Source organism: Felis catus, chromosome D3, assembly GCF_018350175.1.
Source record: "Felis catus isolate Fca126 chromosome D3, F.catus_Fca126_mat1.0, whole genome shotgun sequence".
NCBI classification, from domain to species: Eukaryota; Metazoa; Chordata; class Mammalia; order Carnivora; family Felidae; genus Felis; species Felis catus.
In genome coordinates this window covers 28,586,695-28,614,611 of record NC_058379.1, presented here as the reverse complement: position 1 = coordinate 28,614,611, position 27,917 = coordinate 28,586,695, and the positions used below count along the sequence as shown (strand labels likewise).

Genomic DNA, 27,917 nt, shown 5'->3' with positions numbered 1-27,917 from the left:
GTAAAAATCGAGGACTATAAGCAATAAAAAGTGTCATTATCCTCCAGATCACCATAGCCAAGAAAGAGCTCAAGTAGGGACATAAGCCTTGAGAAAGACAGGCCAGGTCTGAAGCTATCATTTACAACTGATTCATGAACAGACACTCATACTCAAGTCAAAGTTCACTGGTGCACAATACCTATTACCTGAGAGCTGACATGAGCCAACTTGAGAGGTGGCAGTTAGAGGAAGCTGGGTCATATGACACATACATGCCCACAAGAGTAATTGGCCAGCTCTGTGAACAAATGCTGCCACTGATGCTATGCCATGTGCCATGAGCTCTCATAAGTCCCCACCATTGAGAAAGCAAAAATACATGTAGGCTCCAGCTTGGAACAGGGAGGCTGACTCGTGACCCACCATCAGTCTCACCTGGGTCCAGGCACATGAACTTGCAGCACTCCTTGGGGTCCTTGCGGTACTGCTGGCAGCCCTGGGGCCTCTCACAGAGGGCAGCCACACACATCTCAGGCTCCCCACCGTGGCAGGTGCAGCTCAGGCATGGGTCGTCTCCTTTGGGGGTGAAATAGAACCCTTCATCCACCACATTGTCCTTGATGTCAACACATGTTTGACCTGCAACAAACCAAACACACACATGCCTATTACATATGCATTATCAGCAGGAGCCCTGACTCTCTCCACCTGGGGGGCAGATGACAACAGAGGAGTTGGCAAGATCAACCTGGGAGCCCTCCCAGTGCTGGAGTGTGTGAGTCTGCCCCATGGCCGCAGGGAGTGGCTATCTGAGAAAGGTCACTACAGCTCACTATTAGGACAAAGCACACCTGGCCATGAGCCCAGACAGCTACGAGAGAGAAGAGTGCTAGATTCCGGGGAAAAGCCCATGGAGAAGGGTTTGCTTTTAAGTGTTTGCCTAAGCAGTTTACTTAGAGGTTTCCTCAACTTTAAGATGCAGCTGCCATGTCTATTAACCATTTTGTGACACATTTGAGAATGTGTCTCAAATGAGTCTCCCGAGAAGCTGCTAGTTCTGCTTGTGAAGACATTTCACCAGTCCTAAGACAGACACATTGAACTGTATGCAGAGCTGACCTGGGGCTAGAGAAAGAGAAACAGCCATGGCCAGAGACAAGAGGGAGTTGAGAAGTCAGACTTTTTCTGCCAAAGTCAGCAAGCAGACACAACAGATGCCTGGGGGAAGGGATGAGTGATGAGGCAGGGGCAGTTCTCCAAAAGATACATGCTCGGTGAAAAGCAAAGGGACATAAGAAGTCTGTTTCAGTGTCTAAATGGAATAGAGATGTCTAGAAAAACTCATCAGAAATCCCACAACCAGGGGTCTGTGCCTCACTTTAAGACTGGCTACATAACTCATGTGGTCAGAAATCTACATAACTCATGTGGTCAGAAATTTTCAGGGCAAGAAACTCACGTAGAATTGTTCTCTGCTAGAAGAGAAAAAGAATGAAGAAAAATGAGCAGCTTTCAGAGAAATGCAGGACACCATCAAGTGCACCATCACAGACAAAACTCAAGTACCAGAAAGAGAAGAGAGTGGAAAAAGAAGAAATATCTGAAGAAGTAAGGGCTGAAAACCTGACGAATTCATTGAAAAACAAAACCTATATATGTAGGAAGCATAACAAACTCCAAGTTGGATAAATGCACAAAACCTAAACACATCCAACACATCATAGTAAAAGTGCTAAAGCTGGAGAAAAGGTGAAAACCTTAAAAACAGCAAACCAGAAATGACTTGTTACTGATAAGAGGACCCTCAGAAGACTAACAGCTGACTTCTCAGCAGAAAGAACAGAGGCAAGAAGGCAGTGGGTAACATAACAATGGTGCTCAAAGAAAAAACCGTCAACTAAGAATCCCATATCCAGCAAACCCAGCTTTCCAAACTTGACAGCAAAATAAAGACTTTCCCCAGAGAGACAAGACCCGAGAAATTTGTTGCTTTCACACTCACCTTACAAGAAATACCAAAGGAAGCCATTTTTTTAACCCCCCCTAAGGGAAGTTCTTCAGGCTAAAAGCAAGTGACCCTCAGAGAAGAATTTGAGTCCATACAAAAAAAAAAAAAAAAAAAAAAAAAACAACAACAACAACAAAAAACACCAGAAAAGATAATTATGTAATTATGAAAGACAATATAAATGAGTATTTTTTTCCTCTTAACTGACTGAAAAGGCAATTCTATAAAATACTGTCTTTATATAATGTTGTATTGGGCTTCTAACATATAGAAATGTAATGTACGTGTTTGCCAATAAAGCCCAAAGGAGGTGTGTGGAAGCAAAGCTGCTGTGGGCTAATACAATGACTGGAGGTGATAATTAATAACCACATATTGTTGGTTTGTAACACTAACAGACCTAATGTATGTAATAGTATTACTATAGAAAAAGGGAAAGGAAATGGAGTTATACAGAGGTAACATTTCACATATCACTGAAATGAACCTTACATCGATATGAATAAAATATATATGGCAAAATGCATATGTACACGTACATGGAATTAGTGGTTATAGTTGCACTTACCTGTGAATAAACTAAAGTGCTGAATGGTATACTTTAAATGGGGGATTTGTAAGGTATAGAATCTTGGATTGAGAGTAACTTGTTTTGCGAGTGTTCCACAAGACTAGCAAACATTTCTAATAAATTTTAACTTGATAAACAAATGATAACTTGCAATACGATACTGAATGTCACATGATCACAAAAAGAGTCAATGGTTCTTCTATCTCTTTCTCTCCCTGCAGGATTGTGGGTGATCATATCCTATGCTCAGACGCTCGGTCTCAGGCTATCGTGTTTGCAGTAATCGGTGATTTTTCAGAACGTTGGAAGGTGCCCACACTGGCACTACTGTATTTTTTGTCACTTCAAAGCACCTATGGACAGTCCTTTGCTTTTCCATACAAGAATACGCTTAGGAATGCCTTGCTTCATTCTAGGTAGGTCAGGCTGCCTGCAGATACAGACCCTTTCTTCTCCTGCCTTATTGCCAGTTACATTAAATACAGTATATGACAAGAGTTTATTAATACTGTTCTGTAGTCAACATCTGTGCGAACATATGCAATGGCCCCCATGCAGAAAAAGATTCCATTGAGGCAACAGATAACAGCGATTCCGTTAGTGATAATGAAAGTTATCTTACATGATAACCCTCCTCTATCCTGTCTCCCTCACACCAGCCATGAAAGTTTTCAAAGGTAAGTGTAGGTTAATTTATTTTTCTTTATATTCTGTGTTTTATTATTCTGTACTATATTATAGTATTGTAATAATTTTTATATGAATATTTTTGGGTTGCAGAACAAATCACCTGAGTTTCCATGATTTCTTATGGGGAAATTTGATATACAGTGCTTTGGATTATGAGCATGTTTCTGGAACAAATTATGCTTGCAAACCAAGGTTTCACTGTGTGTGAATTTTATCTCGATAAAGATGTTAAAAAAAATGATGGCTGAAGATCTTTCCATAATTAATCAAACACATAAATCCCCAGGGATCCTAAAAGGACAAATAAAAATAAATCAGTAACAGTGTGATGAAATCTCAGTGTATCAACAAAGAGAAACTCTCAAAAGCAACAAGAGAGATGAAGATTACCTACTGTTCTGTGTTCCTTTAGGTAGGCCAGTCAGGTGTGGCCACAAGAGAAGCGACAAGGGAGGCACAGGAAAACAAAGAGTATTATACTCATAGGTCCTGAACCGACAGAGTCCTTGCATGCCAAGAGGGATCACACAGGAAGAGCACCAAGGGTGCTGCTCAACCAAGTGGGTGGGGAGCAGAGAAGGAGCGAGGACCCACAGCAAGAGCTTTACTGGGGGTCAGGGCAGAGAACACAAGTAAAAGCAGGAGGGGATTTCACTGGGGCATTTGAAACGTCACTAGGTCACAGACAGGGAAGGAACAAGAATGGGAACTTATGGCAGAGGCCAACCTTATTACACTGGGGCCCCTGGCCACCTGGATGGGGTGCTCATAGCAAGTAATAAGTTTTAAAATTTATAATGCACCTACAAGGAAAACCAAGGAAAGGTATACAACAGTTCAGAACAAGGACAGGCAGAAACAATAAAATAACATCTCCAAAGTTTTGAGAAAAAGTAACTGTTAACCTACAAATCTATACCCAGATAAACTAACATTCAGGATTGGAGGCAAAAATTACAGACTTTTCACACAGAGAGTAACAGAGTGTAACACTAACAACACAACCTCTTCTCAAAGAGCTGCTGAAGAATACATTTGAGAGATACAAAGCCAAACGCAGAAAGAAGTGGGGTGCAAGAGGAAATAATAAATAAGAAACTGATAAACATATAAGCAAATATATATATAAATGCTAACTTCATAAAACAAGTGATTCATTTAAGAAGTGTTGAAACAGGGGTGCCTGGGTGGCTCAGTTGGTTAAGCGTCCAACTCTTTTCTCTTTTTTTTTTATGTTTGTTTATTTCTGAGAGAGAGAAAAAGAGAGCAAGCAGGGGAGGGGCAGAGAGAATCAGAAGAAGAATCAGAAGCAGGCTCCGGGCTCTGAGTTGTAAGCCCAGAGCCCAATGCGGGGCTCAAACCTACAGACCGCGAGACCATGACCTGAGCTGAAGTCAGACGCTTAACTGACTGAGCCACCCAAGCGCCCCTCTTTTTTTAAAGTTTATTTATTTTGAGAGAGGAAGAGGGAGAGCTTACACATGTAAGCAGGGGAAGGGCAGAGAGAGAGGAGGAGAGAGAATCCCAAGCAGGCTCCATGCTGTTAGCGCAGAGGCCAGTGGGGGGGGCTCCACCTCATGAACCATGAGATCATGGTTCTGAGGCGAGATCAAGAGTCAGACACTAAACAGACTGAGCCACCCAGGGGCCTCAAGCATCTGACTCTTGACTTCAGATCAGGTCATGATCTCATGGTTCATGGGATCAAGCCCCATTTCTGGCTCTATGCTGACAGTGCCAAGCCTGCTTGGGATTCTCTCTCTCTCTTCCTCTCTCTCTCTCTCTCTCTCTCTCTCTCTCTCAAAAATAAGCATAAAAAAAAATAAAAGAAATGTAAAACAAAGTAAAATGAAAGTAACAGACAACATGTATACCCATACTTGAAGCTGGGGAACAACTAGAGCTAAAGCAATATAAAGTCTTTGTATTAACCAGGTGGAAGTTAGAGGCACTGTCTTTAGATTTAAAAAACAAATCAATTATGCCCTTTAAAAATGTAAGGATAACCACTAACAGGAAAGGCAGATATAATTTCTGAACCAGTATAAGAAAAAAAGAGACTAGAGAAAAGTTGATTAATCTCATATGAGTCAGTAAAAGATTTTAAAAAACAAGCAAAATTCTGGGTAAAGAGCACAGAACAAGGTGCTAAAATCAACTTGAAGACTTAATTAAAAGAGTACAAAAAGACATATTAAAAGGAAGCTAGCACAAAAATATTATGTAATAATAAAAATAGTTCATATATATTGAGAGCTTTCTCTATGCCAAGGACTATTCTTTGCACTGAGCATATGCTAACGATCTCTCCCAACAACACAGTGAGGTGGGTGCTCTACTACCCCCTGGTTCCTAATGTGGAACCCAAGGACAGAGCTCAAGAAATTGCCCAAAGCCAAATCTGGATTTAGTCTGGCTATCTATTAAGCCTCTTAACACCATTTTGTAGCTACCACTAGAAAAGAAGTAAGACTTTAAGCAAAGCTAACAAAAACTACTATGGATAAAAAGGGATTGTTAACATCATGATAAAAAGGTTCAATTCATCAAAAAGATATAATAATTATGAATACTTATGCCCCCAGTAACATGATCTCAAGACAAATAAAGCTAAAATTAGAGAATCATCAGGGAAGAAGGGATAAATCCACATCCACAGTGAGAGATTCAAAATATATCTCTTTTTAACAATTGGCGTATCATGCAACCAAAACAGACCTGAACAATCCAAGAGTTTAAGCACATATGGAACAGTAACAAAAATTCTAACAAAAGAACATGGGAATGACTTCCTGGAAAGGAGAAATATACTGACTAGTTAGGGATAGGAAGCATCTTCTGGAGGTTGGGAATATTCCACATCTTGATTTGGGAAGTGGTTATACATGTGTACAAATTCATGAAACTTGCATTTAAGGGAAAACTTTGCATACAGGGAAACTAAACTTTAAATGCCTTATGTTGGAAAAAACTAAAAATTAAGGAGATAAGGATCTAACTCCAGAAGATGGAAAAAGAAAAGGGTAAACTTAACAAAAGTAAAAGGATAGAAATTAACAGCAGAAAACAATAGCACAGAAAACACATACACAACAATGACAATCAGTTACTATCCAAAGCTGGTTATTTACAAAGATGAATCAAAGAGTCAAATCTTCCCTAAGACTAATCAACGAAAAAGGAGGAAAGCATAAATATTAGGAACCAGGGGAGCCTGGTGGCTCAGTCAGTTAAGCGTCTGATTCAGGCTCAGGTCATGATCTCGCGGTGAGTTTGAGCCCCACGTTGGTCTCTGTGCTGACAGCTCAGAGCGTGGAGCCTTCTTCAGATTCTGTGTCTCCCTCTCTCTCTGCCCCTCCTACTCATACTCTGTCTTTTTCTGTCTCAAAAATAAACATTAAAAAAACAAAAGGAATAAAAAGGTCATAATAATAAACATGAATGTTTCAAAAATCTTAAGAGAATGCAGAGAGAATTATATGTACAAAAATGAATTAGAAAATGTAGACATATAGGCAATGCCATAGATAAATAGGACTTACCAAATTGACTCAAAAAGAGCCAGAAAACTTGAGTATGTCCATAATCATTAAAACAACTAAATTAGTATCAAAGATCTACATCCAAAATACACACACACACACACACACACACACACACACGTCTTAGCTCTGTTCACTGAAAGGGCATGAAAGTCATGAGCATAACTAGTGCCTAGGTCCTTAAGGCTCTTTGGAAAAAGTTTGAGTCAAGAGAGTACAAGATGAACTAGAAAAAGAAAGCAAACAGAAGGAAATAATAAAGAGCAATAATCAAGTGAAATTGAAAAAAGAGAAAAATCAATGAATCAAAAAGCTGCTTCTTTAAGAAAATCAACCAAATCGATAAACCTCTCAAGACTGACAAAATCAAAATGGGAGAAACACAGATTACCAAGAGCAAGAATGAAACAGGGATTATTACTATAAATCCTGCAACCATAAGAAGGTTAATAAGAGAATACTATGTATAACTTTATGCTCATAAATTTGAATACTTACAAGAAATGAATCAATTCTTTGAAAACCACAAACTATCAAAAATTCACTCAACATGAAACAGACAATCCAAACTGTCTTATAACCATCAAATAAGTTGAATCCATAATTTAAAAACTCCCCGCAAAAGAAATCTCAGGCCCAATGGTTTCACTGGAGAATTCTACCACAAGTGGGTACAGTTATAAAGGAATAATAGGGAAGATCTTTATGGTGTTAGAACTACTCATATCTTGACTATGTTACAGGAACCTACACAAGTAATAAAATTCTATAGCTCTCTCTCTCTCTCTCTCTCTCTCTCTCTCTCTCTCTCTCTCTCATACACACACACACACACACAAATGAGTACAAGTAAAACTAGAGATGTCTAAGTAAGTCAGTGGATTGTGTCCAAGTCAATATCCTGGCTGTGATATTATACTATAGTTTTGCAAAATGTTCCCATTTGGGGAAATCAGGCAAAATGCATAAGGGATCTCTCTGTCTTATTTCCTTTAAATGCATCTGAACCTACAGTATTTCAATAAATAATGTCAAAAAGGGGGGGGGGCGCCTGGGCGGCTCAGTCAGTTAAGCATCCGACTTCGGCTCAGGTCATGATCTCACTGCTTTTGTGTTTGAACCCTGCATCGGGTTCTGTGCTGATGGTTTAGAGCCTGGAGCCTGCTTCAGATTCGTGTCTCCATCTCCCTCTGCCCCTTCCCCACTCACACTATGTCTCTCTCAAAATTAAATAAATATTTTTTTAAAAAGCCAGCATAAATGGATCAAATTAAGCATAAAAATAATGGTACTGATGAATTATAACCCAGCTAATGTAATAAAAATCCAAGAGTGCATTCTTTTTTTTTTTTTTTTAATGTTTATGTTTATTTTTGAGACAGAGAAAGACACAGCATGAACGGGGGAGGGGCAGAGAGAGAGGGAGACACAGAATCGGAAGTGGGCTCCAGGCTCTGAGCCATCAGCCCAGAGCCTGACGCGGGGATCAAACTCACAGACCGCGAGATCGTGACCTGAGCCGAAGTCGGACGCTCAACCGACTGAGCCACCCAGGCGCCCCTCCAAGAGTGCATTCTAATACAAATAAAGAAATTAATCAATGGGGTAAAGGGGAACGCTTTTCCTTACAAAAGAATGCCAACTAGTAAATATGGAAGAAATGAAAGAGTTAGAAAATTGCCAATACATGCTTAACATCAGTGGGTACAAGTTTGATGAGGAACAGGAATTTTACATAGTTTCAAAGTATCTCTCCACATATTATTTATTAATTTAAAAAAGGGAAAAACCGGAACTTCACAGTGGAAAAATCTGGCAGGCATAACTTTAATCCAGGGATCAAAGTTAATGTCACCAACATCAGGGCAAAGTGATACCATATGCCTCATGATTTGATATATCTAAGAAGTTAAATACACAGACAATGGCCAGGCCATACATGACAACAGAGCTCTGACCCACCACTTCTGCAGCAATCAGCCCAGAACATTCAGGATTTGGTCAATGACAGCCAGCTTCCCTGCTTTTCCTTCCACACTTCCAGGGCAGGAACCAGCAGAGAAAGCCAAATATGCTCCTCAAACCAATCACCTCAACTGGCTGGCTTTTTTTTTTTCAATTTTTTAAATGTTTTTTATTTTTGGGGGTGCCTGGGTGGCTCAGTCGGTTAAGCATCCAACTTCAGCTCAGGTCATGATCTCACAGTCCATGAGTTCGAGTCCCACATCGGGCTCTGTGCGACAGCTCAGAGTCTGGAGACTGCTTTGGATTCTGTGTCTCCTTCTCTCTCTGTCCCCCGCTCCTTGTGCTCTGTCTCTCTCTCTATCAAAAATAAAAATTAAAAAAAATGTTTTTTATTTTTGAGAGAGACAGAGCACGAGTGGGGGACAGGAAGAGAGAGAAGGAGACACAGAAACAGTAGCAGGCTCCAGGCTCTGAGCTGTCAGCACAGAGTCTGACGCGGGGCTCAAACCCATAAACCATGAGATCATGACCTGAGCTGAAGTCGGACACTTAACCACCGGAGCCACCCAGGTACCCCTCAACTGGCTGGCTTCTAGTCAGCTTGGTCCCAGTTTCCCATGCCAACCGCCTCCAAGGAGGCACACACCAGGAGCCTTTAGGGCACTGGTGAAAACCCCCGGGTGTTGGATCCACAACTCCAGCTGGAGGCGGGACAGATGCACTTGTGAAGCCCACACACTCTAGGACATCTGCAAGAGACAGACTCTCTAAAGAATGGCCCAAAGGGAAGATCTAAAGCAGAAGGGAGAGCAGACATTAAGAGCCCTCTGGAAAACCAATCCACCCAGACACAAGGAATCTACTGAATATGAAGGCTGGGGAGTATGGAGGGTATCCACAGTACAGCCCAAATCCTGCCCAGACTGATCCCTGCCACCATTACTGTAAAGACTCTTCTACACAAAAGTCCTATCAGAAGGAAAGAAAGGCAAGGAGCGCCTGGGTGGCTCAGTTGGTTAAGCAACCGACTTCGGGTCAGGTCATGATCTCACAGTTTGTGAGTTCGAGCCCCGCATAGGGCTCTATGCTGACAGCTCAGAGCCTGGAGCCTACTTCAGATTCTATGTCTCCCCCTCTCTCTACCCCTCCCCTGCTCACGCTCTGTGTCTCTCTGTCTGTCAATAACAAATAAACGTTAAAAAAAAAAAAGAAAAGGCAGATAACATACATGATGGAAAATTCAGCAGAGAGATGAAAACTCAAGAATCAAATAGAAACACTAGAAATGAAAAACAGACAAAATGTAAAAAACAAACAGGTGAGGGGCGCCTGGGTGGCTCAGTCGGTTAAGCATCCGACTTCGGCTCAGGTCATGATCTCATTGGGAGTTTGAGCCCCGCGCTGGGCTCTGTGCTGACAGCTCAGAGCCTGGAGCCTGCTTCAGAGTCTGTGTCTCCTTCTCTCTCTGCCCCTCCCCACTTGTGCTCTGTCTCTCAAAAATAAATAAATGTAAAAAAAAAATTATTAAAAAAAAAAAAAACAAAAAAAACCCCAAAGAGGCGAAAAATGTCATTAGTGGGCTTATCAGCAGACTCGACACAGTAGAACATGGAAAGAAACAGTAAAACATATTAATAGAATTACTCAAACAGAGGCACGCCTGGGTGGCTCAGTCAGTTAAGCATCTGATTCTTGATTTAGGCTCAGGTCATGATCTCATGGTCGTGAGATCAAGCCCCACACTGACTCCTTGCTGAGCATGGAGCCTGCTTAAGATTCTCTCTCCCCTTCCCTCTGCCCCTCTTTTTTACCACTGGTGCATGCACGCTCTCTCCCTCTCTCTCAAAACAACAACAACAACAACAACAACAACAAAAAACAAAAAAAAAAAAAAAAGAAAAAAAGAAAAACCCAAAACAGAAAGGAAAACAAAACAAATTACTCAAACTGAAAGACAAAAAGGAAATTAAAGAAACACTATAACTAAATGCAGTGCATGATTCTGGACTGGATCCTGGACCAGGAAAAAAAAAAAGCTCTAAAGTATATTATTGAAACAACTGACAAATCGGTCATAACAAATCATAGATGACTGTAGGGCACCATACCCATGTTAAATGTCCTATTTTGATAATTGTGCTGCAGTTATAGAAGAGTGTGTCCTGGTTCTTAGGAACACGATAATTATTTAGGCCTCGAGGGCATAATATCTTCAATTTACTCTCAAATGGTTCAGAAGAAATACACTGAGAAAAAATGACGAGCAAACATGGCAAAATACAAGTAATTAGTGAATCTATGCAGGGGGCATATGAGAGGAAGTTCTTTATACCATTCTCACAACTTTTCCCTAAGTTTGAAATTACAGTGGACCCTTGAACAACGCAGGGTTTAGGGGCGCTGACCTCTGCATAGTTGAAAACCCATGTATAACTGCTGTCTCCCCAAAAATGTATGTACTAATAGTCTACTGTTGACCCAAAGTCCTACTGATAACATGATCATTAATACATATTTTGTATATATATTAAATACTGTATTCTTACAATAATCTGGAGAAAAGAAAATGTTATTAAGAAAATCATAAAGAAAAGAAACTATGTTTACAATAGTGTTACTGTATTTACTGAAAAAAATCCATGTATAAGCGGATTTAAACCAGTGTTGTTCAAGGATCAAACTGTGTATCAAGAATTTTTTTTTGATTATTTATTTTTGAGACAATGCGAGAGACAGAGTGCAAGCAGTGGAGGCGCAGACAGAGGGAGACACAGAATCTGAAGCGGGCTCCAGGCTCCGAGCTGTCAGCCCAGAGCCCGACACAGGGCTCGAACTCACAAACCATGAGATCATGACCTGAACCGAAGTCGGAAGCTTAACCGACTGAGCCACTCAGGCGCCCCTCAACTGTGTATCTAAATACAAAATTAGAAAATCACCCTCCTCCCAGGCCCAGATGGTCTTAAAAAGTATGGTCTAGCAAATACTGAAGGACAAGATCATCCCCAACTTGTGCAAACGGACTTAGAGACTGGTAAAAAAGAATGCTTCCCAACTCATTTCATAAACTGAATACAAATATATTATAAAAACTAGTCAAGGAAAGCACAGAAAAGGACCATAACAGGCCAAGCTCACTTCTTAAAGGAGTTCAGAAATCCTAAATAAAATTATCAGCCAAGCAAAACCAGAACAGATACACAAAAACCCTGAGATGGTTTAATATCAGAGAATCTACTAATGTAAAAAAGTAAATGACAAATTAAATCATGTAACATAAACAAAACAGCAATATAAATCAGCAAAGAAGAAAAACCACGTAATCCCAATAAATGCAGAAAATGCATTTACATTTTTGTAATGTAGAAATTCTTGGCAAACTAGGAATACAAGGTACTTCCTTAACCTCAAATTTCCTCAGTCTTTTTAAAAATTTTTTTTAACATTTATTTATTTTTGAGAGACAGAGAGAGACAGAGCGCAAGCAGGGGAGGGGCAGAGAGAGAGGGAGACCCAGGATCCGAAACAGGCTCCAGGCCCTGAGCTGTCAGCATAGAGCTGGACATGGGGCTCAAACTCAAAGAATGTGAGATCATGACTTGAGCCAAAGTCCAACACTCAACCAACTGAGCCACCCAGGTGCCCTGGTATTTTCTCAACCTTAAAGAAAGTACCGCACCATATTTAATGCTGAAACATTAAAAGCTTTCCCTTATAGGTTGGGAGGATAAGAAAGCTCACTTTCTTCTAATCAACACTACACTAAAAACCTTGTACACTAAAAACACTTGTACACTAAAAACACTACACTAAAAACCTTGGCAAGTAAAGGAACACGAGGGGAAAACAGATAAAAAAATAAGTCAAAGATTTGAAAAAGGACACAAAAATGTCTAAATAGAAAATCTAGGAGAATCCAACCAAATAAAAATTCTAATAACGGAGCTCAGAAAAATGGATTCATGCTGAAGAAAAAAAAGGTCAAGAATTGACAACATAAGGGGCAAAAGCAAGGTAGAGAAGCCCACCACTAGCTAGGAGGATGTATCCCAAAGCTCCCGTAAAGACAGCGTGGTATCATCACGGACTGACAAACAGCCAAGGGTCAGAATGGAGCCCAGAAACAGGTTCAGACATCTATGAACCCCATGACAAATCAGCAGGCAAGGGGATGATGGTCCAAATTAATGGTGCTGAGATCATCGGCTGCAACCCAGCCTGCCTCACATGTGCCTCTGGATTCAATTCAGCCCTCCGCCCACTGCAGAGGGGCCTGGACGAGGAGCCCTGCCCTCAGTATGCACAACACACTGCAAGTCCCTGAGGCTGGAGGAGACCTTCATGTGGAATGTGGGCAAGTGAGCGGGAAGAGCAACAGGGAAAGACCATGGGCTGAGGTGAGGACTGGCCCAGCTGTGAAGTAAGCAGTCTTGGAAAGACCTAAGGAGAGTACGGATAGGTGACCAAGGCAGTCAGAGGTTCCAAGACCCCACAAGATGTAGCATGCCCTCTGTCACCATTCTCATTTAATCTCCTAACAACAATGAGGTGTGGAGGGCAGGAATTGTTACCTCTATCCTGGGAAAGAGAAAGGAGGGCTCATGGATAGCAACTGTTGCCCAGATTCCTGCCCTCCCCCCACGGCACCTGTGCCCCTTCAGAGTGGCGTGTGAGCCAGGCAAGGAGCTCCTGCCGCCCCACTGAGACATAGGGGTCTGGCTTGGTGCACTGTGATGTCAAAGTCTACTCAAGGTCAACACCAAGGTCCAGAGATCAGACAGCCACAAACTCATGAGAAGCATTACCTTACAGCTTACTAGGAGTACCGGAAGAGGTGGCTTACTTCTTTTACAGAGAAATGAAGATTTCTCATAGCAGTTCTCCGCATGCCAGCTGTGCAGGTCGTGGTGGCGGAGGGTGGGGAAGTGGAAGCACTGGAGCTGGGCGCAGAACACGTTGTCGCTTTCCGACATGGCCGAGGCAAAGATGGGGTCTGGGGGCAGGAACACCTCTGAGGAGCCTGTGGGAGAAATAACGTGATGTCAGCATACGTACCAATCACATGCAGTACTTGTGGGGACTAATGCCCCCCAAACTGGATCATCAAAGGGCCTGTGGGCCACCAAGTGCTAGCTGCACTGTGGTCAGGGCATTCATTCACGACCTCTCCTAGTTTCTATGAGCACAGCTCTGGACAACGTGAAGAGTAGAGTAGTGGGCCAAGACACGGTGGATTAAAAAGTATGAGTTCAGACAGATAAACAGACAAATAAACAGAGAAGGGAAGGGAAAGTCCTCTCTTACAACAGGGTATCTACTAGTAAAAGGAGAAGGGCTTGAAAAGGCGCTCACCGCACACACCCAGAACACACAGTTCAGGCAGGATTATGACTCCAATGCCCACCAGGGGTAGCAGCTGACCGGCTGAACTGGAAAGCACTGGCTCCCTGGGACCCCCTCCCAGCTCCAGGGAGACCTGTCGCTCACTGAACTCCTTCCTTCCGACCTGGGGATCAGGCAATCAGAAATCATGCTGCCCTGGCAGCCCAGGGTTGGGGTGCAGTGGTGTTGGGAGAGGGGGCCATGAACCCCTAAGCCTCTCTTCTGCAATGTTCCAGGAGATGTGGCTCTGGCCACACCTGGGGCACAGCACAGCCAGCCCCCAGAGTCCATTCTCTAGCTCAGAGAGCCCCCCAACAATGGACCACCAGAAGATTCCTTGAGGCTAACCCAGCCGTGGATCACTGGAGATACTCTCATTTTACTCAGATGGCAGTGCAGTTTACCCTTTAGCAGAAATGAGGCATTCCCATACATGCCTTTTGAACTCTATTTGCTCCCAACACGAAGCGTGCAGGTCAGTTTTGAAGACCCAGCCAGTTTGAAGGCAGGGCTTCATCCCACAGACACTGGGAACATGGCCACCCAGCTTCCTGACAAGGGTGGGAAGATGGGCTTTCAGGAAGCATGGCGGGATAGAAGCCCAGTCCCCAGCTGATACCCTTGGCTAGGGGATTTTGAGGCCCCAGTGGCTGGACTCACAGGAAGGCCATGCACAGAGGGCAGGGGAGGCGGCTGGGCTCTTTGCGGTGTCTTCTCACACCATTTGGGGAGCCTGCCTCCATTGCTAAGAGTGGGTGCTGCCTTGAGCACTGTTGTCTTTCCTTTGGGCCCCCTACTCCCCAACAAGGCTTCCTGCATCCCTTGTGTATCTTCTTCTTCTCCTTCAGATGCCCCTTCACCTGGGGAGTTGCCTCCCTTCTTAAAAACTGTTTTCTTGGGGCGCCTGGGTGGCTTAGTTGATTAAGCGTCCAACTTCGCCTCAGGTCACGATCTCACAGTTTGTTAGTTTGAGTGCTGCATCGGGCTCTGTGCTGACAGCTCAGAGCCTGGAGCCTGTTTTGGATTCTGAGTCTCATTCTCTCTGCCTCTCCCCCACTTGTGTTCTGTCTCTCAAAAACAAATAAATGTAAAAACTAAACAAACAGTTTTCTTCATTATTTGGCTTCTTGTCTTATAGGCCAAAAATGGAACAGATTCATCCTATCCTTTTTTTATTTTATTTTTTTAACGTTTATTTATTTTTGAGACAGAGAGAGACAGGGCATGAACGGGGGAGGGTCAGAGAGAAGGAGACACAGAATCTGAAACAGGCTCCAGGCTCTGAGCTGTCAGCACAGAGCCCGACGCGGGGCTCGAACTCACAGACCGCGAGATCATGACCTGAGCCGAAGTCGGCCGCTTAACCGACTGAGCCACCCAGGTGCCCCTCATCCCATCCTTTATAAAAGAAACAAGTCTTTAGCCATGAGTCTATCTGCCAGCCCAGAGCACAATTTCAGCGCATGACTGCAAAGCTCTGACCAAGGCCACAAATAAACTCTCAGGGTAGAGTCCCGGGACCTGGTCCTCACCTCCTGTACTTCCCCCAGCTGCCTGGAACCTGCCAGAGCCAAGTTGAGAGTGGAGGATGGGGTGGGGTGAGGGTGACTCAGGCTCCACCAAGCCACCAGATGAAGGGCATAGGGAGGGCTGAGGGGAGGGGGCTCCTCCCACCCGCTGGTGACCATGGGACCACCTGGGCCTCCTCACTCTGTGCTGGTCAGAAGCCCTATTTACCCTGAGATCATGGGGGGCTGCAGTTTCTTGGTGACTAAAAAGACCATTTCCTCTTTGCCAAACTTTAGTTCCTTTCAAGGCTTCATTTTATTTGCCCTCTCTATGGCATCTCATACCCCATTAAAAAAAAAATGTTCCATCCTTTCTCTGCCAGAAACTAAAGGAGGCTGATCTCCAAAACATTCAGTGTGGTCTTCAATTAGCATGTGCAGTGGGTTGAGGAACATCTGCCCCAAATTCATGGCCACCTGGAACCTCAGAATGTGACCTTATTTGGCTCTTGAGATGAAATCATCAGGAATTTGGGGTGGGTCCTAAATCCAAGAACCAGTGTCCTTACAGTAAGGGAGAAGGGAATGGCTATGGCAGATGGAGCCACTACACACTGGTGAAGAAGCAAGGAGGGACTCTTCTGGAGCCTTTGGAGGGAGGGCAGCCCTGCTGACACCTTTATTTTGAACTTCCACCTCCAGAACTGTGACAAAGTAAACTTGTGTTAAGCCAGAAATTCGAACTCTCTTTGGGCAGCCCCAGGCATCTAACACAACCTCCTAATCACATCCCCTACTAATTTAACAAATACCTGCAGGGCCCACCCTGTAAGCAGGGACTCGGGGTACAATGGGCAACAGCAGGAGGCAGAGATCCTTGCCTTGCAGAGCTCACATTGGAGTGGGGGTATAAAGGCCGGAAACAGATGACTAACAAACCTAATGAGTAAAGTATATGTGAAGTCAGAAGATCACAGCTGCTATAAGAAAAAAGAAAGCTGGAGCTTGGAGACGAAGGTAGACCTCAGAGCAGTAACATGGGAGCAGAGAATGGACGGGAGGAGTGACACAGCTTGCGCTGGGCATCGCACACCACTCACAAGATCACTGCTAGGACTCAGGGACCTGGCCTGTGACAGAAGTGAGCCCCTAGAGTTGGACATGCTGAGACAGGGGGATAATGAGGTCAAGGTACCAACGCTAAGCATGTCTTCAATAAGCAAGTCACACAATGTGGACACATCAAACCCACAGTATGCTTCCATTTTTATATTTTAAAATAAGTATCACATATAATAACCAGAAACTGAAATGACGCTGGGCCCTGCGCAGGGGCTTATGGGAAAATGGGGATGTTCCCTTTAGACAACACAGATCTGTTTTCAAATTTTGGTCACCAATGTTATAAAAATGGTACCCCATGTTCTCTGGCAGGGGCCGCTCTCAGCCTCCATGGAGGGCACGCCAGGACTGGGTGCTGACTTAAGTGTCAGGGTCTCAGAACCCTGGCATGGGGCTATGCAGACAGAGCCAGAGCTTCCCTCCCTAGGGAGAGGCCATGGGAGGAGGCCCCTCTCACAAGCAGAGATCCAAATTTAAAATGCGCTGGGGAGGAGCACCTGGGTGGCTCAGTCAGTTAAGGGTCCAACTTCGTCTCAGGTCATGATCTCACGGTTTGTGGGTTTGAGCCCTGTGTCAGAGCCTGCTTCAGATTCTGTGTCTCCCTCTCTCTCTGCCCCTCCCCTGCTTGTGCTCTCTCTCTCCCAAAAATAGACATTAAAATTTTTTTTAAAAATGCAACTGGAGAGTGGAGTACCTGCATACTTGGGGAAGAAGTGCATATATATGGATAACACTCTGTGAGCACCACTGTGCCAATACACAACACATACTTACAAAACTCGGAAAAACGTTGGACAAGATGTAAATGAAGTAAGCACACACGTGAGCAGGGGAGGGGCAGAGAGAGAGGGAGATAGAGAGAGAATCCCAAACAGGCTCCGAGCTGTCAGCATAGAGTCCAACACAAGGCTCAATTGTGAAATAATGACCTGAGCCGAAATCAAGAATCAGATGCTTGGGGTGCCCAGGTGGCTCAGTCAGTTAAGCGTCAGACACTTGATTTCAGCTCAGGTCATGATCTCACAGTTCACGAGTTCAAGCCCTGAGATGGGCTCCATGTTGATGGTGCAGAACCTGCTTGGGATTCTGTCTCCCTTTCTCCCTGCCTGTCCCCTGCTTGCTGTCTCTCTCTTTCAAAATAAATAAATGAACATTAAAAAAAAAGGGGAATCAATATTAAAAAAAAAAAAAAGAATTGGATACTTAACCGACTGAGCCACCCAGGTGCCCTGAAATGAGTATTTTTAAACATCTTCCCGTGGTAGCTTCCTACCGCCATTCACTCATATTCTTAGGCATAGTCTTTTCTTTGGGGTAAGTTTGCCATTGATGACAAAGGACTTAAATCTACTTCCCACTGCTGTTGTGATGCATCATCCCTGGGCCAACTTCTCAGGCCCAGCTGAAGTAGGTGGCATCTGGCAAACAGCTCCTTTCACAAGCAGAAGTGGGGGTTCTGCCACTGTCGTGTTTGCTGGGGGTGTGTTTTCAGTGTTCTTTTCATGCTGCAGTTTCTTAGCAGAAACCTTTTAAGATGCTTTTAATATGGACACTTTCAAACAGACACAAAAGCAGAGGGAAGAAAACAGTGAACCCCTATGAAGCTCTGAAGCTCTCTCCTGGATCACGGCAGCTCATCCTGCACGTTCGTCCACAGCACAACGCTATGGTCACACCTCTGAAAATCCATGAGTCAATCTCCACTACAAATCCAGACTCAGCTTCCCTAACCGTCCACTGAAGTTTTTATAACTCCCTTCACAATCTGGGATGCATCAGAATCCACTGTGGTACATTTAACTGGCGCAGCCACTCTGGAAAACAGTATGGAGGTTCCTCAAAAAATTAACAATAGAACTATCCTACGACCCAGCAATTGCACTACTAGGTATTCATCCAAAGGATATAGGAGTGATGTTTCAATGGGGCACACGCACCCCAATGTTTATAGCAACACTACTGACAACAGCCAAAGTGTGGAAAGAGCCCAAATGTCCATCTACTGATGAATGGATAAAGGTGTGGTACATATATACAATGGAATATTACTCGGTGATCAAAAATAATGAAATCTTACCATGTGCAACACCATGGATGGAACTATTATGCTAAGCGAAATTAGTCACAGAAAGACAAGTATCATATGACTTCAATCATACATGGAATTTAAGATAGAAAACACATGAACATAAAGTAGGGGAAGCAAAAATAATATAAAAACACGGAGGGGGACAAACCATAAGACTTTTTTTTAATGTTTATTTATTTTTGAGAGAGACAGAGTGTGAGTGGGGATGATGCAGAGAGAGAGGGAGACAGAATCTGAAGCAGGCTCCAGGCTCTGAGCTGTCAGCACAGAGCCCAATGTGGAGCTCAAACTCATGCATGGTGATATCATGACCTGAGCCGAAGTTGGACATTAACCAAGTGAGCCACCCAGGCACCCCTCCCCCTCCGTAAGAGACTCTTAAATACAGAAAACAAACTGAGGGTTGCCGGCAGGGGGGAAAGGGTAAAGGGGTGAGAGGCATTGAGGAGGACACTTGTTTGGATGAACACTGGTTATTATATGTAAGTGATGAATCACCATTCCTGAAATCAGTATTACACTATATGTTAAGTAACTTAGATGTAAATTAAAAAAACAAGAATTCATGTGCTACATTTGGATTTATGTGTTTTTGTTTTGTTTTTTAATTTCTTTGAACCCAAAACAAATGATGTTGAGTGGTGTCAAGTATCTTAGGCCAGCTATCTTGTAGTAGAGGAAGCTTTTTTAGCCACATATTCATTTTGTGGCTACTACTTAAATCCAGAACAGATCTTCCAGGTCCACTTGCGGCAGGTACATGCAGCCAATACCATGCTGCACCCACGCAGAACTGCTGGACATCAGGGCCACAGCACCGTCCGTGTGGGCGCCTCACTCTTGCCTCGGGTCCCTCTCACATTGAGCCGCTGCCACCAGCGTTGACACACATTTTGTCTAAATTTCAGGTTTGCTCTTCGAATGCCACAGTGAACCCATCGAGACAAGCATAGCCATGAGAGCCTACCTGGGGCCTCTCATTCTCGTGCCAGGGATGAGATGAGGGTCCCATGGCCCCCAGTTCAGAACATGCTGTCATGCTATGCAGACTCATATCTCCACTTTTTAATCACTAGTGTCAAGAAGACAGTGGTGTCCAGGAGTGTCTATACTGTCCTGAAGGAAAGTGCCCTCTGCTGGGGCCAGGGCAATGGGCCTTTGCCTAGGATTCGCCTCCAATGGCTCTGATTAGGGCAATGAGGAGCTACTAGATTTATCCACTGCAAGGCACATGGAGACTCTTGGGCCTGGAAATCTAAGAGCTATTTACTCGTCTCCACTCTGGTGGGAGATCTAAACTCACAAACTCTGGGAATGCAAATGTGGGACATGCTTACAGTAGGCTATTTTGGAGGACACAAGAATGGGGTGACTTCCCTAGTAGGAGCAAAGGTTGGTAGGTGAGGCCCCTCTGCTGGGGCCTCTGCATTCACCATCTCTGCTCCTTGCCCCTTACCACCTGCTAGGCTCAGCACCTCTGCCCCGTGGGACCCTGCCTCTCTCTGGGCAAGCCAGCTGCCTGGGGCTTTTGAACACCAATACTGTCTGTGCCTTCACCAATCATTCTATGTAGAGACACAGCCGGTCACCTGCCACACAGCCACTCAGGTTGGGAACCAGGTGGGCTCTGAGTTCAATGCCCCTTCAGACTCCACAGTGAGGTGGACAGAGTGAGATGTGTGGGGTCCCTTGGGACCACCATTCCTCACTTGTTCTTCTCAGAGACACCGAAGACATCCATGGTGGGACTGGGATGTGTTTGGGGAAAAAGAACAAGACCCAAGTTCAAACCAGAGGCCCAAAGAACAGTCCAAAAACGAGGCCTGACAAGGGACAGGGTAGGGGAACATAGCTCAGGGAGCAAGTGAAGAGGCCACAGCCAGGGCCTGGGAGAAACTTGCCAGTGCCAGTGCAATGGGGCAGGAGAAGAAGGCACAGGCAGGGGGCAGGACTCAGCTGCCCATAGCAGATATGCTTTCCTTTATGTTACACTGGTGTTTTCAAGCAGCTCAGCATAAAATCCGTAAAGCAACACACACACACACACACACACACACACACACACACACACAATCTATTTTAAAAAAATTTTAATGTTTATTCAGTTTTGAGAGAGTGAGACAGGGTGTGAGCAGGGGAGGGGCAGAGAGAGAGGGAGGCACAGAATCCGAAGCAGGCTCCAGGCTCTGAGCTGTCAGCACAGAGCCCAACATGGGGCTCGAGCTCACAAACCAAGATCATGACCTGAGCTGAAGTCGGATGCTTAACCAACTGAGCCACCCAGGCACCCCTCACACACAATCTATTTTAATTCCATCTCCCTGATAGCTTTCCTTCCAGTTTGGATTCTACTTCTGGATGTCTCTATCCTAGAGGCTTATCCGTCCCTCTCTGGCCCACATCAGCTATACACTCTGTACGTTCATTTTTATATCCAAACTACAGTCCTTAACTTAAAGAGAAATTGGAGAAAATGGAAAATCTGGAGAAGGCTCCAGCCCCCACACGGGGCCTGAAAGAAGGGCCTTGGGGTACCTGCCCAACATCACAATGCTCCCTGCAATCCAGGGCCCTCCCCTCTCCATGAGCCCTGCACCAGGCACTCATACAGGCCAGGCACTGCTGGGGAGAGGATGGGGAGCCCCCAGCAATACCCCCTAGTCGGGATGATGCCTCCACCCCAATTTCAAACCGAGCAACTCTTCTGAAAGACCAGGAAGACTTACCCTTGAACGCTACCTCCCAGCGGCCTTCTAAGGAGCGGTTCCGGCTGGTGATGACATACTGGTAGCCAACCCACAACCTGCAGGAGGGCAGAAAGGCAGGAGATCTCAGCACAGCAGGGAAACAGCCATGGATTGTGTGTGAGTGTGGGCATCTTACAGTTATATTGACCTTTAAAATACCAAGCTTCTGGGGTGTCCGGGTGGCTCAGTGGTTAAGCGTCTGACATTGGCTCAGGTCATGATCTCACGGTTTGTGAGTTCCAGCCCTGCATCAGGCTCTCTGCTGTCATTGCAGAGCCTGCTTCAGATCCTTTGTCCCCCTCTCTCTGCCCCTCCCCAACTCGTTTTCATTCTCTCTCTCTCTCTCTCTCTCTCTCAAAATAAGTAAACTTAAAAAAAACCTGAGCTTCTAAAGCATTAATGCTTTTTAAAATTCTGAAGCTTAATTTTAATAAAATGCATTAAAATTCTAAACAATAAATTCACAGGTCAGAAAAAGCTGTATCTTGGGTAACTCCTGACAAGACTAATCTTATTGGCTGATCGAGTAAAGTTCTTACATTCTGAGCAAGACCAATCTTATTCTTGGTGTATATACAGCCTCATGAATACAACTCTGTGAATAACCTAAAACCACAGAACAGTACATTCTAAAGGGGTGAATTTTACAGTATGTGAATTACATCTCAATAAAACACAAGCCCACGTGAGTCTACACTGCAGTGTTGGGTAAAACCACGCTCGTGGTCTCCTGCTTGGTCTCTGCTCAGAGCCAGCTCCCCACAGACCTGCAGCCCGCTCCTGAGCATGCACATCACAGCACTGAGAAGGCCGTGCACATGGACCTGGATGACTGCCACAACCACCCACCGAGTGTGTGCCTCTCACCCCAGCCTTCCAGCCACAGTCCTGGGGATGCCTATCAGCAAGCCCAATGCCACCGTGGGAGCCCTGGCTTGATACCACTCTTGTCCCTTCAGCCTACTGCCATGCACACACCTGCCCTGGGGAGATGGGGAGTTCTCTACCCAGTGGGCTGAGCCTTCTCACTTCTCCATGGACTCACAATCATCCTGTGATCTAGAAGTTATTTTTTCTCACTGTGTAGTTGTAGAAGGAAAATGGCAAGGTCTCATGATTTGTCACAGTGTGTAATGGTGGAGGCCAAACCTAGGCAGGGTCTTGAAATGAAGGCTCACTCTCCACCTGCCATGGTCATCGTGCTCCTACGGCAGTGTGGCATCCCTGGGAGGGAGCACTGGCTGTCTGGTGACCCCTACAATCCATTCCCTGACCCCCAGCAGCATGGAAGGGGCAGTATGACACCAACTCCAGAGGAAGAACACCACAGTCCTTGGCACACACTTGCCCTCCAGCAAAATCCTTAAACTCTGGGCCTGGGAAATGCTGGCAGTTGGCTACAATTTCCACACTTTCTGCAGTGTCACAGAGCCTTGGGGACAAGAGCCAGGCTCTGGAGCTAGACGGCCTGGGCTGGAACCCGGGCACACCCCAGCTAATGGGTACCCGCAGTCAGGTGTGCACCCACCCTGGGCCTGTCTTCTCACCCACTGGCCTCCTATGGTTTCTGGGAAGACTGAACAAGAACACCCATGGAAGCACTGAGCATAGGGCCTGGCAGAGCCCACTTTCTCGGATCCTTCCAAGATCCCTACCCACTTGCATGCCCCTCAGGCCAGGCCCATGAAGTCCATCAAACAGCTCCTCCTGACACCGCTGCAGCTGAACCCGTGGATGGGAGCCAACGAACGGGGCTGGCCCGAGGTGACATAATGTGGTAGCCCATCCCTGCACCTCTGACAGCTCCCAACATCACCCTGATGCCTGCTCTAAACCCCGGATCTCTGTGTTTCCAGTGGGTGGAAACTCTTCCCAAAGTGCCGGCTGCCAGCAAAGCTGAGGAGTGGAATGGGCGGCCAGAAACCATGTCCTTGGTGGGTATCCGGCTTGCTGGGTGGAGGCTTGACCTCAGGCCCTGGGTCCCACCTCAGAACTCACTTGTGCTGGTCCTGCCAAGCGAAGCTCCGCTCTGGCTGGTCCCATTCCTGGGCCAGGACGAAGCGCAGCTCCTGGTCAGTGGAGAAGGTGGCGAGGGAGCCGTTCACGCGCTGGCAGGTCTGCGCGGCATCCCAGTAGTTCTCTCCACTCAGGTAGACCCGGTAGCAGCTGGCCGTGCCTTCATAGTGGTGCCATCCTGTCGGGCACTTCCCTAGGAAACATGAAGGGCGGGAGGGGAGTTGTCCCCTAAATTAGGATCCTCCTCTGAAATGCAAATAGACATGCTGCATCTGAGCAAAGGTCAGAAATCATCCCAGAAAAAAAAACAGAGAAACTGAGGCTCAAGAAGTAACCTCTGCCTGTAAGACCACATATGCTGTGAAATGTAAGTTTCTCTAAGACCCAGATGCAGCCTGATGCACAAGTACATTCAGGGACTCATCTCATTTCTGTAAGGCCTTTGATTTACTTGGCAGTAAAGACTGGCTGCTGAATGCATTTTGGTAAAGTGGATTTCATTCTCAGATGAAGTCTGGTTGACAAGATGGCAGATCTCTCCAGGCCAGCTCACTGCAAGGCCTGGCAGGAACCAGCAGAAAAGCTCCTGGCCCACACCACCCTCACTGACCCAACACACAGCTCTGGCCACTCCACCAGCAAGCACACTGCTTCCTGAGCCCACTCCTCAGCTCTCCTTTTCTCTTCACGTGGGTACCGGCCAGCACTCCCCTAAAATACAAGTTCACGGGGTCAGAGCTAGAAACGCCGCTGAAATAACGGGACCTATATAGAACTTATAGAAGGCTCTATAACCTTCAAATGCTGGAGTACCCACCTCCTAAGTGCACACTGATGAAGAATAATACTTTTTAACAAAGCCAGTTGTTGGGGCACCTGGATGCCTCAGCTGGTTAAGCGTTCAACTCTTGATTTTGGCTCAGGTCATGGTCTGTGGTTCGTGAGTTCGAGCCCCATGTCAGGCTCTGTACTGATACTGCAGAGCCTGCTTGGGACTCTCTCTGCCCTTCCCTGTCTCTCTCTTTAAGTAAATAAACAAACAAACAAAAACAACAATGAAGCCAGTTGTTAACAAAATGCAACTTTTTGATGCATCTACATCCTGTGGAACTAGTAAAACTTGTGAAAGATAGATGTTCATGTTTTTATTACTTAAGAGCGTGTATGTGTGTGTAACTTATTAACAAAGGTACAGAGATTACAACAGAGGAAATGGCAGTGCTGGCCTGTAGCCAAGGAGGCATGCCACAGCATTGCTGCGATGCAGAGAGGGGGACAGCGCCACCTGCCCACTGGGGAGGGCCTGCTCACATACTGAGAAGCATGCAGGAGGACTCTTCACTGTAGACCAGGAGCCAACCCTGAGAGTTATCCCTGCTTGGAAGGTAAACAGTGTGCACAGCATATGTCTGCTGTGTGGCATGGGCTTGAGGGTCAGGAAGATCACCAGCAGTTCCTAAGCCCCAACATGTGATGTGTTCCACCTGTCACACTCCCTCCAAGTAGGCTAGAGGTGGAAACACTGAGGTGTGCACAGGTCAAGCACCTCGGCTGGTGAGCAGTAGGGCAGGCTTCCATTCTAGCTTCTCACCCACTGCCACCTTGGGATGGGTCCAGGAAAAAACCCCTGGGGACAGAAGTCGATGGCTGGGAGCAATGGATGGAGGGAACATTACTTTTTACTGGCTCATCTTTTTTTAATCATTTGAAATTTGTGGAATTATTATCTCGATAGAAGGAAGTATTCCTGTTCAAAAGAAAACAGGTAAGCAATGAAAAGGGCGAGCATGAGACAGAGTCAGGGTTCCACAGGGCTGAATCCTGGCACTGCTCCCGTTGGCTGTGTGATCTTGGATGGGCTGACCTCTCAGAGCCTCGGTTTCTTCACTTGCCAAGCTTTGCCCAACGTCCCTTCAACCACGAGAACCTTGCAGTTCACAGCTATTAAGGACCAACGCCGGGCACACTATCAGGGCTTATGGGATGGCTGGCCCCTGCCCCTAGCCCATTCAGTCTCTGTCAGACAGAACCAAGGCACCACACGGGGGCTGGGCTCTGAGATGCTCCCCAGCGCTGAGTGTCTGTGGGATGGGTATTAACATGGCCAACTGCAGTGGACACATCACATGTCAGTTCCTCCTGTCCTGGCGTGTCGTACCTACACATATCATCATGCCTATTTAGAAGGGGGGTTTCGGTGTGGTTTTTCTTTCATCCTTCTTTAATCTTGTAATGCTCCTTTAAAATCTTAACGTTACAGGAAGTTCATTAAATAACTAGTCTCTTCCAAAATGGTTTAACAACAGAGGTAGGGTCTTCCCACCCCATCAGCTGGACCTCATCTCTCGGAGCCTGTTTCTCCATCTACCAAAGGGCAGGCATAGTCCAACCCCAAAAAGCAGCTGGCTTGTGGAAACAAGCAGCCTGGTTCCAGAGCCTGGGTTTGCGTCATGGCTTCACCACTCAGGGGCTGGGTCACCATATAGCCTCACTCATCAAAGGAGGTTGATGCCCGCTGATCGCCCTGAAGGGTCATTTTAGGAGGCACACCCCTCATCCAGGCAAGTGGCCCTAGGACAGCCAGGGGCTGCAAGGGCCCATGCTGGACAGTAAGGCTTAGGTCCCAGACAGGGCAGGTCTGCAACTTACTGCTGAAGCGCACGGGCTGCGCCACATTCACCGCATGGAAATGCTTGGGGTCGTTGCCTCGGGCCCGGCCTGGCCGCGGATCCACAGCCTCCTTCCCATGGTAAGGACGCGACTCTCCAGTCACTTCTGAAAGCAAGAAGAGAAATGGGCTGTACACACTGCTCATGCAGCAGCGGGGCACACAGTCTCAAGTGGCTCTCTGTGGCCAGTGCCAAGATAAAGCCCAGCGTAGCCCACCTACTCAGGGCTGGGAAAACCAGGTTGGAGGTGGGAGGTAGCACGTATTCCAGTTATTCACTTGTTCTTTAAAAATCCGAAACCTTGCTGCTCAGGCCCAGTGGGTCACATGCACTTCTTACTGAAACTATTCTTTTTGTTATTACTAATATGAAATGAAATCTCTCCTTCATTGCATTTTCTACCAGGCAACTGTTAGCACAGCACAGGGTTAGTCAATCCTCCTGAAAATCCCTCAGCAGCTCCAGTTCATGGCAGGCAGGTGGGGAGGAGAGGTCTCTCCAGAGCCCAGGCTTCCCCTTCCACTCCAATGGCCTGGGAGCCTCTCCTTAGTATGAAGAGGGAAACACTGTGTGATACCCTCCTTTGCATTACTTGCACTGGGCCTGAGCAGCAAGGTTTCATAGATTTTATAGGCGTCTGTGCACCTGCCTGCTGGTGCCTCTCACGGCCTCAAGGCCAGGGCCTTCTGATATTCCTGCCTGGCTCCTGGCCACCTGGCACAGGCCCTCATGTGCAGCTGGAAGTATGAACAGGAAGCTGAGGATGAGGAATAATTCTAGTTTTATGGACCACGGTCTACTAGCAATTCACATATCGGTGCTTCCACAGTCTCTCTGGGGAGGGTGGGGTCTCCCATCCAGAGAGTACCACTCTCCCCCCTCTTCAAGGTGAGGGGTGATGCAGAGACATGAAGCTATGTACCCGAGGCACAGAACGGGAAAGTCAGAGGCAACATCTCACCTGGGCCACGTTCCTCTCCACTCTGCCCGCATGGGGGCATCTTGGTGCACAGTGAGGACACCTGGTGCAAGGTCAGGACAGATAGTGTGGAACTTGGGTCTGCATGGTTGCATGCAGAAGGAGGCCTGCTCTGCTTCCGGACAGCCTGAGGCAGAGGATGTGGGGGACCTGGGCATGGCGTGCAGGTGGCCTTCTGCAAACCCACCTTCTCTGACTCCATGGTGCCCCACTTGACTGAAGCTCCTCCAGCTATCTGGTTTTGCTCATGTCACAGATCCTGATGTTATTTTCATAAATAAACTGTATTTTTTCTCATTATAAAATAACATGTGAAATACTTAAGAAATGCGAAGTTTGAAAAGCGAAAATATATAACCTGTTACTATGCTAAGGTCTGCTGCCCTTCCAGTCTTTTCTTTTTACATAAATCCCTAAAAATATTGGGATCACATCACTCCATCTTATGATTTGCCTTGTAAGCTTAAGACTATAAATAGCTTTCCATATTCCTAAAAGTGCTTAAGAACATCACCTTTAATGGCTGCACAGTATTTTGTGAATGGATTTAATTATAATCCCCTAATGGTTCGAAGTTCAGGTTGTTTGCATTTTTTCATTACCCTACAAAAGGTTCCACAGAACAACCTGTTTACAAGTCTCTGTGT

At 45.8% G+C, this 27,917-nt stretch overlaps 1 protein-coding gene across 7 annotated transcripts in view; it reads right to left on the bottom strand.

The window, feature by feature from the left end:
- Window positions 1-27,917, bottom strand: part of DGCR2 (DiGeorge syndrome critical region gene 2) — a 98,406-nt gene that overhangs the window by 10,868 nt on the left and 59,621 nt on the right. For 4 of the 7 annotated variants that reach the window (XM_045042014.1, XM_045042012.1, XM_045042015.1 and 1 more), the window contains 5 exons: window positions 26,272-26,397; window positions 23,605-23,824; window positions 21,586-21,662; window positions 13,602-13,778; window positions 418-621 (listed from right to left, as the gene is read on the bottom strand). In XM_045042014.1, the coding sequence (XP_044897949.1) occupies window positions 418-621; window positions 13,602-13,778; window positions 21,586-21,662; window positions 23,605-23,824; window positions 26,272-26,397 (804 nt within the window). The remainder of the gene's footprint in view (window positions 1-417; window positions 622-13,601; window positions 13,779-21,585; window positions 21,663-23,604; window positions 23,825-26,271; window positions 26,398-27,917) is intronic. The other 3 variants (XM_023241677.2, XM_023241680.2, XM_023241678.2) reach the window with 1 other exon arrangement.